This window comes from Peromyscus leucopus, chromosome 7 (assembly GCF_004664715.2).
Source record: "Peromyscus leucopus breed LL Stock chromosome 7, UCI_PerLeu_2.1, whole genome shotgun sequence".
Classification (NCBI taxonomy): Eukaryota; Metazoa; Chordata; class Mammalia; order Rodentia; family Cricetidae; genus Peromyscus; species Peromyscus leucopus.
The window spans coordinates 952,971-969,035 of NC_051069.1; the positions used below are offsets into that span (position 1 = coordinate 952,971).

Consider the following 16,065-nt stretch of genomic DNA (forward strand, 5'->3'; position numbering starts at 1 on the left):
AAAGGAATCTAAAATCAAGGTCTGGTTTCCTTTCTGGAAACAGCTTTGCAAACACACCCAGAGATGTAATTTTCTAATCCCCTAGGTGCTTCTCAGTTTAATCAAACTAACAGTCAAGATTGACCACAGACATTAACTTGATGGTGCTCCTGTTTTAGGGTCCTGACTGATGGGTTCTCCTTGGTTTTAGGCATTTCCTCATATTCTATGTCCAAGTTCTAGTACTTCATGGCCTCTTTCTGATAAAAAATGTCCCTGCAAATCTGTCCCCTTTTGTTGGTTTGAGTTCTCATCTAACATCTTGGCCAAATTAGACCATAGTCCTGAGGAGGCTTCTTGGGGCTGCAGATGATCATGTGACAGCCCGAAAGTGGGGACCAGGGATCCCAGGCACCTCTCTGATGGACCTCCCCTGTCCCGTTAGGCTGTTCCAGGTGAAGATGGAGCGCGAACAGCACCAGACAGAGATCCGAGACCTGCAGGACCAACTGTCGGAAATGCACGATGAACTGGACAGTACCAAGCGGTCCGAGGACAGGGAGAAGGGAGCCTTGATCGAGGTAGGGGGCTGGGGGCCAGGTGTCACCCCACCTGCTTGGGAGGATGGAGCTTCGGGAGCTGGACACAACAAGCCGCTTCCTGTTGTGTGCGTTCATTCCACTGGTTTCTGCATTTAGACTCTCGGAGTCCACCATTGTCTTAGGAAAGCTTTCAACCGTTATGAACAATAAGTATAGGAAGTAAGTATGTTAGGGGCTGGGGAGATGGCTCAGTCGATAAAGTGTTGGCTGGGCAAACATGAGCAACTGAGGTAAATCTCCAGAACCCATGTTAAAAACAACAACAACAACAACAAAAAACTGGACTCATAATCCTAGTGTGGGAGAAGTCGAGATGGTCTCGGGGGTGTGCTGGCCAGCCAGCCTAGCCTACATAATCCTGTGTGGGAGAAGTCGAGATGGACAGGTCTCGGGGTGCGCTGGCCAGCCAGCCTGGCCTATCCAGTGAGCCCCTAGCCCAGAGACCCTGTGTCAAAAAACAAGGTAGATGGCATCCGAGGAGTGACACCAGAGATGACGTCTGGCCTGTACTCCTGCCTCATCCCAACACTTACACATGTATTCTCTCTCACACATAGAAACACACACTCTTACATGCTCACAGATGCTCTCTCTCACACACATATTCACACTCATACACTCACACTCACATATAAATACACACTCTTACACACTCACACATGCTTTCATAGACACACACATGTTCACACTCATACACACTCATAGGTAGAGAATAGTATATTAGCACTCATCAATTCTCAACACAGATTAAGGAGTTGCAATGTTTTGTCATTTCTGCGTTAGTTTTTCTGTTCATCTACTCATCTTTTTGTGTGGCTGAACTATTTTGAATTAAATTACAGATAAGATTAAACTTTTTTTTTTAATTTAGTGAACTTTCTGACACAGTTACTGTATCCTTGTAGTAACTAACACGTTTATGGTTTCTATAATATAAATACAATGAGTCCGAATACTTAACCCTTATTATCTCTGAGTCTATTTACAATTGATGTAGTGAGTTCAAGGCCAGCCTGGGATGGATGAGCCCCTCCCTAAAACAGAGTTTTTCCTAAGGATAAATTCCCAGCAAAAAATGATGTCAGTGGAGAATTTAGGCTTTCAGAGGGACTACACCTTGAAGCCCAGAGGACAGAAGATGTTCCTGAAGTCCTTGCTGTGATGCCCTGGGTCGTGTGGTCCCTGCTGAGATGCCCTGGGTCATGTGGTCCCTGCTGCCATGCCCTGGGTTGTGTGGTCTCTGCTGTGATGCCCTGGGTCGTGTGGTCTCTGATGTGATGCCCTGGGTCGTGTGGTCCCTGCTGTGATGCCCTGGGTCGTGTGGTCTCTGCTGTGATGCCCTGGGTTGTGTGGTCCCTGCTGTGATGCCCTGGGTTGTGTGGTCCCTGCTGCCATGCCCTGGGTTGTGTGGTCCCTGCTGCCATGCCCTGGGTTGTGTGGTCTCTGCTGTGATGCCCTGGGTCGTGTGGTCCCTGCTGTGATGCCCTGGGTTGTGTGGTCCCTGTTGCGATGCCCTGGGTCATGTGGTCTCTGCTGACATGCCCTGGGTCGTGTGGTCCCTGCTGCTATGCCTTGGGTCGTGTGGTCTCTGCTGCCATGCCCTGGACCGTATCCATCCTCTCTTCTCTCCATCCACTCCACCTTGCTCTAGTTTTGCATATTTTCCTTCGACACAGTCAAGTGTCACCCGGCATCTTTGTCTCCCCCATTTCATGTGCAGCGCAGTTCTGAGTGACAGAGCAAAAGAATAATTTCCACGATTTAAATTACTTTGAAAAGTAGCCACATTTTTGTAAAGTGAAGCAATTCTAAGATGACCTGCCTGCTATTTTATTTTATTTTACTTTATTTGAGATAGGGTCTCATGTAGCTCAGACTGGACTCAAACTTGCTATGGAGCTGAGGATGACTTTGTGCTTCTGACCCTCCTGTCTCCACCTCCCATGTGGGGGGATTGCGGGTGGGTCCCGCCACTGCCAATTTAAACTGTGCAGAGGATTAAGCCCGGGGCTTCCTGCATGCTAGACAAGCACTCTATCAGCCGAGCCACACCCCCAGCCCCCAGCTTTAACTCTTAAGCACAGCCTATTGACTGTTTATTCTGAACTTGATTCAGTGATAGATTTGTAGGTTTGTAGTACTGGTGGGGGAAGAGGACGTGGACTCAGGCCGCAGCTGGAATGGGAACAGAGCACGGCTCCTCTTAATCATCCTGCGGTTGGGGTCCTAGCTGCTTGTCACTCTCCTGACGTGACCCATGTCATCGCAGGAGTGGGGTGGAGAGACACTGTCAGCAATTACGCCAATTATGTTTTGCCTGCCCCGGGAAATCCCTTCCCGCTTTCCTTAGACTTTCCAGCAACTTTTTTACAATTCCATCTACAGTTTCCACAGCACCAATAAAGAAGATCCCATCTCCTCGTCACTTTCAATTCATTCTTTGTATCTTAATAAGAAGTAGCCTGGAGAAATCTGATAGCAGATTAGAATTGGGGCCAAGTTTTCATGACTTTTGCTTGAGAACAGTCTCTTAAAACACAATGGACATTGAATCTATGAGCTTTTGAATGTTGGAAAACGGTTGACGCCTGGATCTCGGTGAGCCTGTGGATCAGTTCAGATTTATCATGAAACCTCTCTCTCCTTACCAAGGTGTTGGAGACTGAAGCCAAGGCCCCATGTACGCTAGGCACACGCTGTGGCATGGCTTCATCCCAGCCCAGAAATCCATCACTTTTTGTTAAAGAGCATCAGACCTCTACATGGAATCATAAGATAATATTGGGGGGTGGGGAGCTGGGTATACTGGCGCATGCTTCAAATGCCAGCGCTTAGGAGGTGGATCTTTGTGAGTTAGAGGGTAGCCTGGTCTACATAGTGAGTTCTAGAGCAGCCAGAGTTACATACTGAGACTCTGTTAAAAAAAATAGTTTGAAGGAAAGCATAGTAGAGAATTTTGTTTTTCTTAGTCTAAGCACGAACAATAGGAAAGAGCTGTTATTTGTTGAACTCCTGGGTCTGTGAATCTTTTTTTTTTTTTTTAAAGTCATGGTCTCTCTTTTGTAATTCAGGCTGGATTCAAACACTCTAACTCACTATGTGGCCAAGGGTAGCCTTGAACACCTGATCCTCCTGCCTCCACCTCCTACATGCTGGCATTGTAGACGTGTACTCTGCCTGTCTTTTTTTTTTTTTTTTAATGTGAGGCTGAGGATAGAACCCAGGGTCTCATGCATTCAAGTAAGAACTCTACCAAATGAACTATATCCCCAGGACCCGAGAACTATATATTTTTTTAATTAAAAAAAAAAGTGTGTGTGTGTGTGTGTGTGTGTGTGTGTGTGTGTGTGTGTGTGTGTTGTAACATGTGGGTTCTAGAGGGAAGCTTCAGTTGTTGTTTCTCAAATGCCAGCCCTACCTTGATATCTGAGATGAACCTAGAGCTTGCCAAGCAGATTAGCAAGGTGTCTGGCCAGGGATCCCCAGGCACGCTTGTCTCTGTCTCCCCAGAGCTGGGAGGGAGCGCACCTGCCGCCAGGCCTGACTTTCACTTTTTAAGTATTTGTGTTCTGGGAATTGAGCTAGGGTCTTGGTGGTAGCAAGGCAGATGTTTTACTCATTGAGCCGGCTCCCCATACCCAGATGTGTGATCTTGGAGGTGTGTCAGCCTTTCAGAATGCCTGCCTTTCTCATTTATGAACGGATCTTGGTCTCTTTGAATCCTCACTTGTTTGGATCTTTAGCAACAGCACTATTCTCATGCAATAAGTGCCGGACATAATGAACTTTCCCAGCTCTTACCTATCCTGCTCCTCATCTGCACCAGTGCTTTTTTGTTTTGTTTTATTTAGAAGGTTTTATTGCATTTGTTTCTTTTGTGGGTGTGGGTGCCACTGCGTACTGTGATGAGGTCAGGGGACAACTTGCGAGAGTCCGTTCTCTGCTTCTACTGCATGGGTCCTGAGGACCAGACTCAGTGCTTAGGCTTGGGAGCTGGGGCCTTTACCAGCTGAGCTGGCTCACGGGCCCCACACTAGGCGTCCATTGGCTGCTTCCTTATCACATGGGGCCTATCTGGACTGCATGAAGGTTTGGGAATCAGTGACTCTAAGTAGCCAGACTTCCCCTCGTTTCCTTTGGTTGTAGCTTCTAGAGAGGTCCATTTCTCTCTACTGTAGATTTGCTTATGTTTTGAAGTTTTCCTACTTTCCTCTCTCTTTATTTGATATAATTAAGCCTTCATATTGAAGTGAAGTTTTTGGAAACCGTATTGCCCGTTGGTCTCCCTTCTGGAAACTACTGTGTGATATGGCAAGGTGTAATCTGATTGGATTCGTGTGGTGTGGTCCACTTAAGCGACAGCCCCAGCTGGAGATAACACCCTGTCAGTGTAGAATGGGCTGCAAAATCCTCGGTCTTGACCCGCCTTGGCGGCAGCACAAACACAAGTATGTCCTGCAGGAGCTAGGGGTGGGGGAGGAACTGCCCTATCTAAAGACAACTGGAAACTGTGGGAGAATAAAAGCAGGAAGGGGCCGCCCTGGAGTCCCTGTCCTGGAGACGCTGTCAAGTCCCAGAGAGGTCGCCAATGGCAACAGTGATTGGTGAGTTCTGCTCTTCTTCAAAGAGAGATGAGCAGAGACACCCAGGTGGTCCCTTTACTGACTGTTAGGACAAGCATTCTTAGATCTCAGGGATGGGTCCCCAGGCTTCCTCGGAGCTCGTCGGTGCCTGCTGGCGGCATTCTGGCAGGGCTGGAGTTTGGCCTGTGCCATGACCTCTCACCTGTTTGCCTGATCTGCTCATCCTGGAGGAAAGGAAAGACATCCCTCGTCAGTTGTTTTTAATTGAAACTCATTACTTAGTACGCTAACCTGAAAAAATAATTTAGGGTTGCTGATCCGGCTCCATGGGTGAAGGCCCTCCCTGGGTAGCCTGCTAGCCTGAGGTCACGGAATGGATATAAAGATGGAAGGAAAGGAAAGAATGTGAAATTCGATCTTAGGGATATCTTAGCTTTTGGAAGGGAGAGAAGCCAGCCATGATCCTTGTAGAGAAAGTGGCTGCCAGGAAGGTCTGTGATTTCCAGGGAGAGCAGACTCTTAAGGAGACAGGGGGAGACTCCAGGAGGAGTCAAGGAAATGGTACTGGGGAGGACCAGGGATAGGAGGATGAGGGGGTGCGGTGGTTAATTTTAACTGTCAATGAGACAAACCTAGAATGACTGGGAAAGATCTCAACTGAGGACTTGTCTAGATGAGGTTGTCCTATGAGCATGCTTGTGGGGGATTACCTTGATTTTCAAATTGAGGTGGGAGGACCCACCATGGATTGGGGAGCACCATTTCATGGGCTGGGCCCTGAATTTTATAATAATGAAGAAAGCTGACCGAGAAAGCAAGCGAGCGAGCAGGCAGCATGCAGCGGCATCCATCTCTCCCTGCTGTCCACTAAAGATGTGACGTGACCAGCTACTTTGATTTCCTGCCTTGCCTTGCCCTCATTGGCGGGCTGTGACTGGGACTCGGAAGTCAATCAACCCTTCCCTCTTCCAAGTGGCTTTGGGCAGGGTGTTTTATCACAGCACCAGACATGGAACCGGGAGAGGAGGACGCTGTAGGCTCTTGTCTTGGTAGGGGAGCCACAGAAGCCACACAGCAGGTGACTAAGGAGAGGTGTGAGCCAGTGAGCTGAGATCATGCTTTGAAGAAGTTTGGTGGGAAAGGTTACAGGTAGCCAAGACCCCAGGAAATGGGAAGGAATGAGGTCTGAAAACGTAGGGCGGCTGGCAGGACTTCAGTGGAGTGCTTCGGGGTAGGGGGAAAGCCTGGTGCAGAGTGAGCATCTGAGGTGTGAGAAGTCCAGGTTATCAAGGCATCCAGGACAAAAGAAGGCTGAGCCTTCGGCAGGACGCCCTTGGGCTTAGGGAATGTGGTTTGAAATGGAAGCTCGGGCCTCAGTTTTGTGACTCTTAGTGAGCTCTTGACTGAAGGAGAGGAAAATGTGAATGCCATGCCCTCCTCGGGCAAGAAAGATCGGAAAGAAGTTGTCCTGAGCACTAGGAATATGGATGGGGTTGACCCATGTGCAGCATCCTCGAGGCTGGGTACCAGATGGGGCAGCTCAGCTTCAGAGCAACAGCAGCACATAAGGGCTGTAGCAGGGACACTGAGTCACGGCACAGATGTGAAATGAGTCGCGAAAACAGGTCAGGCTGGGGGTGCTCATTGGGTAGACTGCTTGCCTAACATGTCCAAGGCCTTGGGTTCAAGCCCCAGAACCACATCAACCAGTTGGTGGGGGTGCATGACTGTGACCCAGCACTTGGAAGGTGGAGGCAGGAGGGCTAGAAGGTGAGGATCATCCTTAGCTTCATAGAAAGTTTGGGGCCAGCCTAGGCTACATGAGAACCTGTCAAACAGACAAACAAAGAAACAAGAAACGACTTTCTCCCAAAGCCATGACAGTGAACCCAGTCACATTAAATCTCAGACTAAGTTAGGAAGCCCCAAAGGAATGATGGCCTCTGAGAAGTGCAAATTGTTTCCAAAGGTGTGTGGTGTGGGAAGAAGAGAGCGGGCAGGGCAGGTTAGGTGGCGGTCAGCCTGGTGGTCAATCTTGAGGGGCCATGCTGGGCCACGGGCAAAGATGTCTGTTCCTCACCTCTGTGGTTATGTCTCCCCTCTAGGAGCTCCTGCAGGCCAAACGCGACCTTCAGGATCTGCTCATTGCCAAAGAGGAGCAGGAAGAGCTCTTGAGAAAGCGGGAGCGTGAGCTGACCGCCTTGAAGGGCGCCTTGAAGGAGGAGGTTTCCAGTCATGACCAGGAGATGGACAGGCTGAAGGAACAGTATGATGCTGAGCTGCAGGCCCTCAGGGAGAGCGTGGAGGAGGCAACCAAGGTGAGCTCACCACCCACAGAGGGTGTCAAGATGTGACCAGATGAGATGCCATGCCAACTCTTCCATGCCAACTCCCCTTGGCTTCATCTCTGATGATGGTGATGAGCTTGTTGACAAGTGGTGACTTGATGGCCTAGCTTCTGTACTTGAGTCTATCAGCTTGAACATCAGTGAGGACTAAATGCTTTTGGCAAGAGGTGCAATTTTAAAGCCCCGAGTGGACTCAGCTTCTGCAGGCTTTGTGGAGTAAAGAGCTGTACCCTCCTGGGGGTATCCTCAAGGCTCTACTCCTAAGGTACCGTGTGGCTTTTCTCATGCTCAGGATTGCAGATAGGACCTACGTTTCTGGAAGCCTTTATGCCCTCCCAGCTGCTTCCTTTGGGCTTTGTTCAGTCTTCCATTAGATAATTCATGTTCTTTTCTCAGCAGAGCTGAAAAAGGGCTAATTGGCCAAATCGCCCCAACTCTTCCAAGATACATTTTCCTCTTAATTGAATTCTTGGCTCTTACAAATAGATTGCAAATTATGTGGCAGTCTCTGGGTGCCGGGTGCACGTTGGCTGTGGGAGGGAGAAATGTTTTGAAACACCACGCCATCTTTAGCGAAGGGGGATTAGAGAGTGCACATTTTTCAGTGTCGGAAACAAAGGGTGAAGCGCTGGAGAGAGAATTCTTCATCCCGTTCAGTCTGCTGTGATGGCAGAGGCGGCTCCCCGCCCCCACCCTGCAGAGCCCCACGGTGGTTCACTGCTCTTCAATGATGTCATGATAATTGCTAATGACAAGAAGTGAAAGATAGGCTTGTTTGTTGTTCCAACCGGGGACTCTGGGAAACTGGTTGTTTGGGGATGGGGGGAGGTTATTGTAACTGTGAGATACTTAAAAGGCATCTTGTTGGTCTGTCCTCCCACCCCCACCCCACCTTTTAGATTTGAGTTAATTGAGGGACATAAGTAGAACTGACTTGGTCATCCCCTGAGTTGAGGGGGAAAATCTTTTTTTTTTTTTTTTTTTTTTTTGTGTGTGTGTGTGTGTGTGTGTGTGTGTGTGTGTGTGTGTCTTTGTATGTGGCCAATAGCCCAGTGTCCTTGCTGTTCTCTCAACAGGTCCAGACAGACTCAGGTGATGATGTGTCTCTGAACACAGTTTCTTTATCACCCTTACAGCTTGTATCAAAGCACAAGTTTAATATGGGGTGTGCTGGGAGACTCATTTAGGGGGTACCAATGTTTGGGCTTAAGTTTGCAGCTGTTTGACTAGAAGATGAATCAAACTTGAACCACGTGTGGAATGGAAACTATTCAAGCTTCTAGGTCTCCTGGCACAGATGTGTGGATGGGGAAGGGAAACACACGGCGGGTGGAAGGCTCTGTCTTGGTTATATGGAGTTGAGGGTCACCGGCAGGGACCTGGGCTATTGCATTGTGACTTTCCTGGTCACAGATTTTTTTTTTTTTTTTTTTTTTTTTTTTGCACAAATTCACAAATAACTAGGGGAGGGGATATGGCTCAGCGATGTAGAGCATATGTTGCTCTTGTAGAGGATCTAAGTGTGATTCCAAGCACCTCCATGTGGCTTACAATCATCCATAACTCTATTTCCAGGGAGTCCAGTGACCCCTTTTGACCTCCACAGGCACCAGGCATGTCCTTGGTGCATACACAACATTCATACACATAAAATAAAATAAAATAAAATAAAATAAAATAAAATAAAATAAAATAAAATAAAACAAAATAAATAACATAAAATAAAATAAATCTTTAGAAAAGATAACTAGGTGGGCTCATGTCAGTCTGTGAAATAAAGAAAGGCTAAGTTAGTTGAGACTTGTCATCTCTACCAGAGAGTGTAGGAAGTCGACCCAAAGGAGCATTCCTCCACGCCTTATGTGGGTTAGCCTGAGCTCTTTGCCCCAGACCATATTCCATAACACCACCAGTATCTATCCCCAGAAAACAATAATTTCCAATTGGTCTTTGCTTAAATATTTGCCTGGCACTCCCTCGTCCCAGACTCAAGTTCACATTGTTTACATGGTAGGCGACAAGTCGCTTCTCAGGAATCTACCCTGCTAACGTCAATTCCTTGCACACGAGGACCGACTGCCTGCCACTTCCCCGCCCTCCCCAGTGTCCTCTCACCTGTGAGATGCCTTTGCTACTCTGTATCCTTGTCCCCATCCCCTTCTCCTACCCCTAAATAAACACCTAGGAGTAAGTCACATCTTTGGTTTCTACTGAACCCTGGGCTCCCATCATGCCCTGCTGTAATGCGTACTTTTGCCTCCTTCTCCTTTAGGATGGTTTCTTTGTTTTCCTTTTTTATTAAAAAAATTTTCTCTTCACTTTACATACCAAGCACAGATCCCCCGCTTCCCTCTTCCCACCTCCCATCCTTCCCCCCCCATCCCCACATTTCCCAAGTCAAGGTCTCCCATGGGGAGTCAGGAGAGCCTGGCACACCCAGCGGATGAGGCAGGTCCAAGCCCCTTCCCCCCTGCACCAAGGCTGTGCAAGGTGTCACACCCTAGGCACTGGGCTCCAAAAAAGCCCGCCCATGCACTAGGGACGGATCCTGATCCCCCTGCCTGGGGGCCCCCCAAACAGTTCAAGCTAAACAACTGTCTCCCATATCCAGAGGGCCTAGTCCAGTCCTATGGGGGCTCAACAGCTTTTGGTCCACAGTTCACGGGTTTCCACTAGTGTGGCTGGTTGTCTCTGCACGTCTTCCTGGAGAGATGGCTCAGCCGTTAAAGGCTAGGCTCACAACCAAAAATATAGGTTGGTTTCTTAAGCACAAGGGCTGCTTTTATCTAGACCTTCTCTTTCTGTTGAGATGAGGAGCAGCAGACTCAAGTGTTTCTGGAGGCAAACAGGAAGCACTGATGAGTGGAGCCGAGTGCCGGGATGGTGACAGGAGAGGCTGATGGGGAATGTGGCAAGCTGGAGAGTGTGCCCTCTGCTCTAGTGGCCAGCTGCGTCTCCGACCCAGCCAGAGTAGCTAGTGAAGGAAGGCTGGGTCCATGTTGTTAGAGCTCCCAGCTTTTTATCTTATTTTTTTTGAGAATTTTATATCTGAGCGCACGATATGGACATAGTTTCCACTCCTCTCTCCCCCTTCCAACTTGTCCTGTGTTCCCCTGGCCATCCCCTCTTGGATCCATGACCTCCTCTTCTATAATTATTATTGTTACATGTATACCCATACACACAACATACCGGGTCCAGTTAGTGTCGCCCTATGTATATGTGTTTAGCGCTGACCACTTGGGACTGGGGAATCTATTCGGAGGCTGTTTCTGGAGAAAACTGATCCTCCCCACCTAGTAGCCATTAACTGTCTGTAGCTTTTCACCCAGGAACAGGCCCTTGTGAAATTTTCCCCTTCTACAATGGTATATTGACTGGTACGGTCTTGTGCAGGTGACCTTATTGCTGAAAGGTCATGGGTGACACTTCCTTATCATGTCGAGAAGGCACTACCTACGGCAGTCATCTCTCACAATCTTTCTGTCCCCCACCCCCAATATGTTCCATGAGCCTTAGGAGTCGAGGTGTTGTTACAGATGTCCCCATTGGAGCTGGGACACAGTCACTTAGTCTCTGCCTTTTGACTAGGTATGGCCCCTGGTGTAGCCTCCACCTGCTACAAAAGGAAACTTCTTTGTTGAGCCGTGAGAGCTGCGCTCATCCATGGGTAGGAACACTGGTATTTATAATACTGCTGGAGGCTGGATTAATTTAGGAAAGGGCAACAGCAGGTTCTCCTATTTGAACTTTTAAGGATGAGTTGGATATCTGCATATTGATGTCAGATCTCTAGACTTTTAAGTGTTGCTTAAAAACAACAACAACAGCCGGGCAGTGGTGGCGCACGCCTTTAATCCCAGCACTTGGGAGGCAGAGCCAGGTGGATCTCTGTGAGTTCGAGGCCAGCCTGGTCTACAGAGTGAGCTCCAGGACAGGCACCAAAACTACACAGAAAAACTGTGTCTCAAAACAAACAAAAAACAAAACAAAACAAAAAAAAAACCCCAAACTAAAACAAAACAAAAACCCAAAAACCACCACCAACAACTCCTCCAACCCCACCTCAAATAACAAAAGACAGTTGTTATAAGACAGTTACAGTCCAAGCATAACCCATCTGCAGGTTCTAGTCCCTGAGCTCCGCACAGTGCCCGAGAGTCACAACTGTAGTGTCTTCAGAGTCAGAGATGGCAGAGGATGAACTCCCTCCCAACTTGGGTCATGTCCTTGCTGCTGGGTTCCCTGGGGTTTCCCCAGTGGCAGTGAAGGAGATCTTGGTGAGGGTTCCACCGCTGTGTGAATTCCTCTGCGGTTTCTGAAAGAGCATTAGGAGTTTGTTTGTATTTCTTGGTAATTTTGCTTCTAAAGTGTCTGCTGAACAAATGTGACCCAATCCTTTTTTATCAAAATGTATGCCATCTATTTGTGTGTGAGGAGGGGGTTGATGCCTGCTTGACTAGAGTGTGGAGGCCAGAGGATCACTTCTGGGAAATCGTTCTCTCCTTCCTCCATATCTAGGATGGAACTTAGGTCCTCAGGCTTGGCAGCAAATGCCCTTACCCACTGAGCCATCTTGCCTGCCGGCCCCAGCCCTCCTGTTATAAATGTAAACTTGGTAACAGATAGTACCATTCTGTTAGATTATTTAGAACATGCTTTACAGAGAAGATTTGTAAGAATATTCTACAAAGTGTTTTGATATGAGGGGCTTAAATATAACCTTTTAATCTGGTAAAGAGTATCTCTCCAATTTGTTCACTAGTGTTCAGCTTTTTGTGGGCCCCGGGGAAGCCCTCATCCTAGACGGTGACTAAAAGCTGACATTTCTATAAGAAGTGGACTGCATGACGGAGTTCCTTTCCTTGGAAGGTCTTAGGAGAGAGCGCAACCTTCTCCCATCAGTTTCTCTCACTTTTGCCACTGCCTCAAGCCAAAAACCTCTGAAAGGCTGTTTTATACTGCCAAGTACCAGGCACCCTATCCGGCCTGAGCCCAGGCACAGAATGTCTTAAATGACTGGAACACTTGGTGAAAACGGGCAAATTACATTAAGAACCTTCCACTGATATTCCAAACAGATCCTTGGTAATTTTTTTTTTTTTCATGGACACAAACAGCCGTGTGGTCAGCAGACAGGAATTCACCAATGCCTTGGTTGTGTGGGGCTTCTTGGCTCAGCAGAGAGAGCGGGACCTCCCCTGCAGAACTGTGGAGTGCCCCTGGGTCTGACGGAGAGGGGTCCCCAGAGGTGGTTAGCAAGGGCTTTCTTTCAATCTTCTACAGAACGCCCCAGGTCTTCGCCTCCTGATTTCCCTACAGTTTTCTCTGATAGTTTTTCCATCTTTAAAAAGGAAATGCCTCTTTCTATTTGATTTGGTGTGATGGAGATTGTCAGGGGGATATGAGTCACGGCCATCATGGGATTACAATGAAGACTGTCCCCTGGTGATGGTGTTGGCTTCTCTTTCTCATCTCTAACCCTGCCCTTCTCTACTGAGGATGCAGAAGGGAAATAGCATCTTAAGTTTTCTTGGAGCATAGGGTCAGCTCAAACCCAGCTGCCCCAGAGAGACTCTCTGGGGCTAGAGAGGCGGCTCAGTGTGTAAAGGGTGCAGGAGTGAGGACCTGTTGGCTTTCAGGACCCTGTAAAAAAAAGTTGGGCATGGTAGTGTGTGCTTGGAATCCCAGTGCTGGTGGGATAGAAACCGACAGATCCCTGGGCTTCCAGGCCAGGAAGGATACCTACTTGGTGAGTTCAAGACGCGTGAGAGACCCTCTCTCAAAAGACAAAGATGTTAGCTCCTGGGGAACGACACCTGAGCTTGACTGGCTTCCAGGTTACATAGATGTGCACTGCTATGCACTTCAGCATGTGTGCACATGCGCACGCACACACACACACACACACACACACACACACACACACACACACACTTCCTGTGTTGCCTCCTGGTCTTCACGGTATGCAAAGAGCTGGCACTGTTGGAGATTTAATTCTTGGTTTTATCTTTCCTGCCATCTTAGGGAACGCTCTTGTTTTCCACTTACTGTCCCCACGGGTTAAATACTGTGGGTTGGAGGGATGGACCCACTAAGGGAAAGGTCAGCCCCTGACTATCCTGAAGTGGCATTGACTGTTTGGGGATTCCATTTATGTAGAAAGATTATTCCTTGTGAGAACAAATCTTGTCTGCTAGCATTATCATGTTAGTAGTTCATCTTGACTAACTCAGCATCTAAGTGCTTCAGGTATTTTGAGGATGGTAAAGAGACATTTTTATGTTTGGGTCAGGGAATATGATTTCTTTGGTCATTAGACTCTTCCTGAATGCTTAACACTTAGCAGGGAGGCAAGTGAATGGACAAGGGGGAGGAAGGACTGAGTTGAGTGAGCATGCCCCTAGTATCCCTGTTATTTTTATTTATGCTATTTTTAAGTAGGGAACTTGATCTTTATATCAACATGTTTTTAAAGATTTATTTATTATTTTGTCTATGAATGTTTCGCCTACATGTATGTATGTGTACCATGTGCCTGTCTGTGTGCCCGTAGAGGTCAGAAGAGGGCATCAGATTCCCTGGAAGAACTGGAGTTCTGGATGGTGATGAGCTGTCATGTGGATGTCAGGAATCGAACCTGGGTCCTCTGCGAGAATGACCATTGCTCTAACCTCCAAGCCACTTCTCCAGCCCCTATTTGCATTGTTTTTAAATACAAGATGGACACACTGACTTACTGAACAAGGGCGGACAATGGTGCGTGGTTCTGTGGTGGCTGCAAAGACCCTGTTCTACTAGGAGGCTGGAGTTGAGAGGGCAACACTCAGGCCAATCTAGGAAAGAGTGAGCATCTAGGTAAGGTGGAGAGAAAGTGCTGTAGAAGATGGTGTGAGACCCAGAGCTTGTGCTGGGAAGCGGGGGAGGTTGCAGTGGAGAAGATTTCATGACAGGACAACGTCCAAGCTGTGTTCTGTGGAATGGAGCGACAGACACAAGGCCATGGAGGCTGAGAACGTACTTGTGCTGACTAGAACATGAACAATGTATGTGGAAAGGGAGGTGCGTGTCTGGACTGGGCCTGGGAGAAGTGACAGAGGCTACAGGTTAAGAGTGACTTAATAGGTGTTGGTGGCGCACGTCTTTAATCTCAGCACTCGGGAGGCAGAGCCAGGTGGGTCTCTGTGAGTTCGAGGCCAGCCTGGTTTATAGAGTGAGATCCAGGACAGGCACCAAAACTATACAGAGAAACACTGTCTCCAAAAACACCAAAAAAAAAAAAAAAAAAAAAAAAAGAGTCACTTAAGAGGTAGGGCCCATTCCAATGTAAGAACTGGGTTTGGATCCCAGTTCAGTGGAACCAACCATCAAAAGTACAGCATGTCTGAAATCACCAGAACTGTTTAAATGAGGTCTCCATCTTCACAGTATTAAGAAGTGGTTCAATAGTCGTGGAGGTGATAGCGCTGACATTAATTACTTACACCATGTACTTACATTCATTACTTTTGCGTACTTAAGAGAATGACTTCATGAGAAAAGAGTTTTTGTGGTTTGGTCCACGGGCCCCACGTGCTTGGGGAGAACATTGTGCCTGTGGAATGGATGAGTGACCGGGGAGCTTCTTCACGTCCTGGCAGACGGGAAGAGGAGGAGACAGGGAGGAGTCAGATATGAGATTCCTCCAAGGACCGGCTCTCAGTGACTGACTTCCTCTGGCTCGGCACCCCCTACAGTTTCTGTATCTCTCCAAATAGTGCCACCAGCTGATGGCCTGGGCTTTACCAAACAAGCCTGCAGGGGAGACCTATTGCAAGCACAGTAGAAGTGTCATCGTGCTTCTGGGCCCTGGTTTCCCTCACTGCAGCTTGGGGAGGGAAGGGTTTACTTGGCTTTTATGCCCTGGTCACAGTCTACTACTGAGGGAAGGCAGGGGTAGGAACCTGGAGAGATGAACTGCTGCGGAGGCCCTGGAGGAACCCTGCTTGCTCTCCTGGCCCGGCTCAGCTAGCTTTCTTATATAATCCAGGACCACTGGCCCGGGGGTGGCGTCATCACAGTGGGCGGGGCTCTCCCACGTCAATCAACAGCCTAAAAAGTGGCCCACAGACCAGGGCAGTCTGACGGAGGCATCTTCTCGATTGAGGTTCCTTCTTCCCAGATGACCCCAGCTGTGTCAAGCTGACAAAACACATCAGTACACTCTGCTTCTTTTAAAGAAATACACCAAAGAGTTTATGATTGAACTAGTAGGTTGTCTGGAATGTACTTATTTAAAAAAAAGTATTTAAACTATCTTTTATTTACTCGTTTATTTTTGTTGAATGTGCTTTAATTCATTTGGGGGATAAATGAGTGGCATTTACCCCTGTTTACTGTGGGTAAACAGTCAGCCATGTGTTTAAACTGAAGGGACTGAAGCTGGGAAATTCGTCTGTGAGAGATACTTAGGGGGGTCTCTCTACTTACGTAGTGTTTGAAGTTTTCGGTAATAAAAAGTTGTGTGCTGAGGCTGGGGGAGGGGGAGGCTGGGGGGAGCTTTCCGTCAGTCAA

At 48.0% G+C, this 16,065-nt stretch overlaps 1 protein-coding gene across 1 annotated transcript in view; it reads left to right on the forward strand.

Moving 5' to 3' along the window:
• Nucleotides 1-16,065, forward strand: part of Cgnl1 (cingulin like 1) — a 149,387-nt gene that overhangs the window by 54,147 nt on the left and 79,175 nt on the right. The window contains exons 7-8 of the mRNA XM_028865572.1: nt 425-560; nt 7,270-7,482. Of these exons, the coding sequence (XP_028721405.1) occupies nt 425-560; nt 7,270-7,482 (349 nt within the window). The remainder of the gene's footprint in view (nt 1-424; nt 561-7,269; nt 7,483-16,065) is intronic.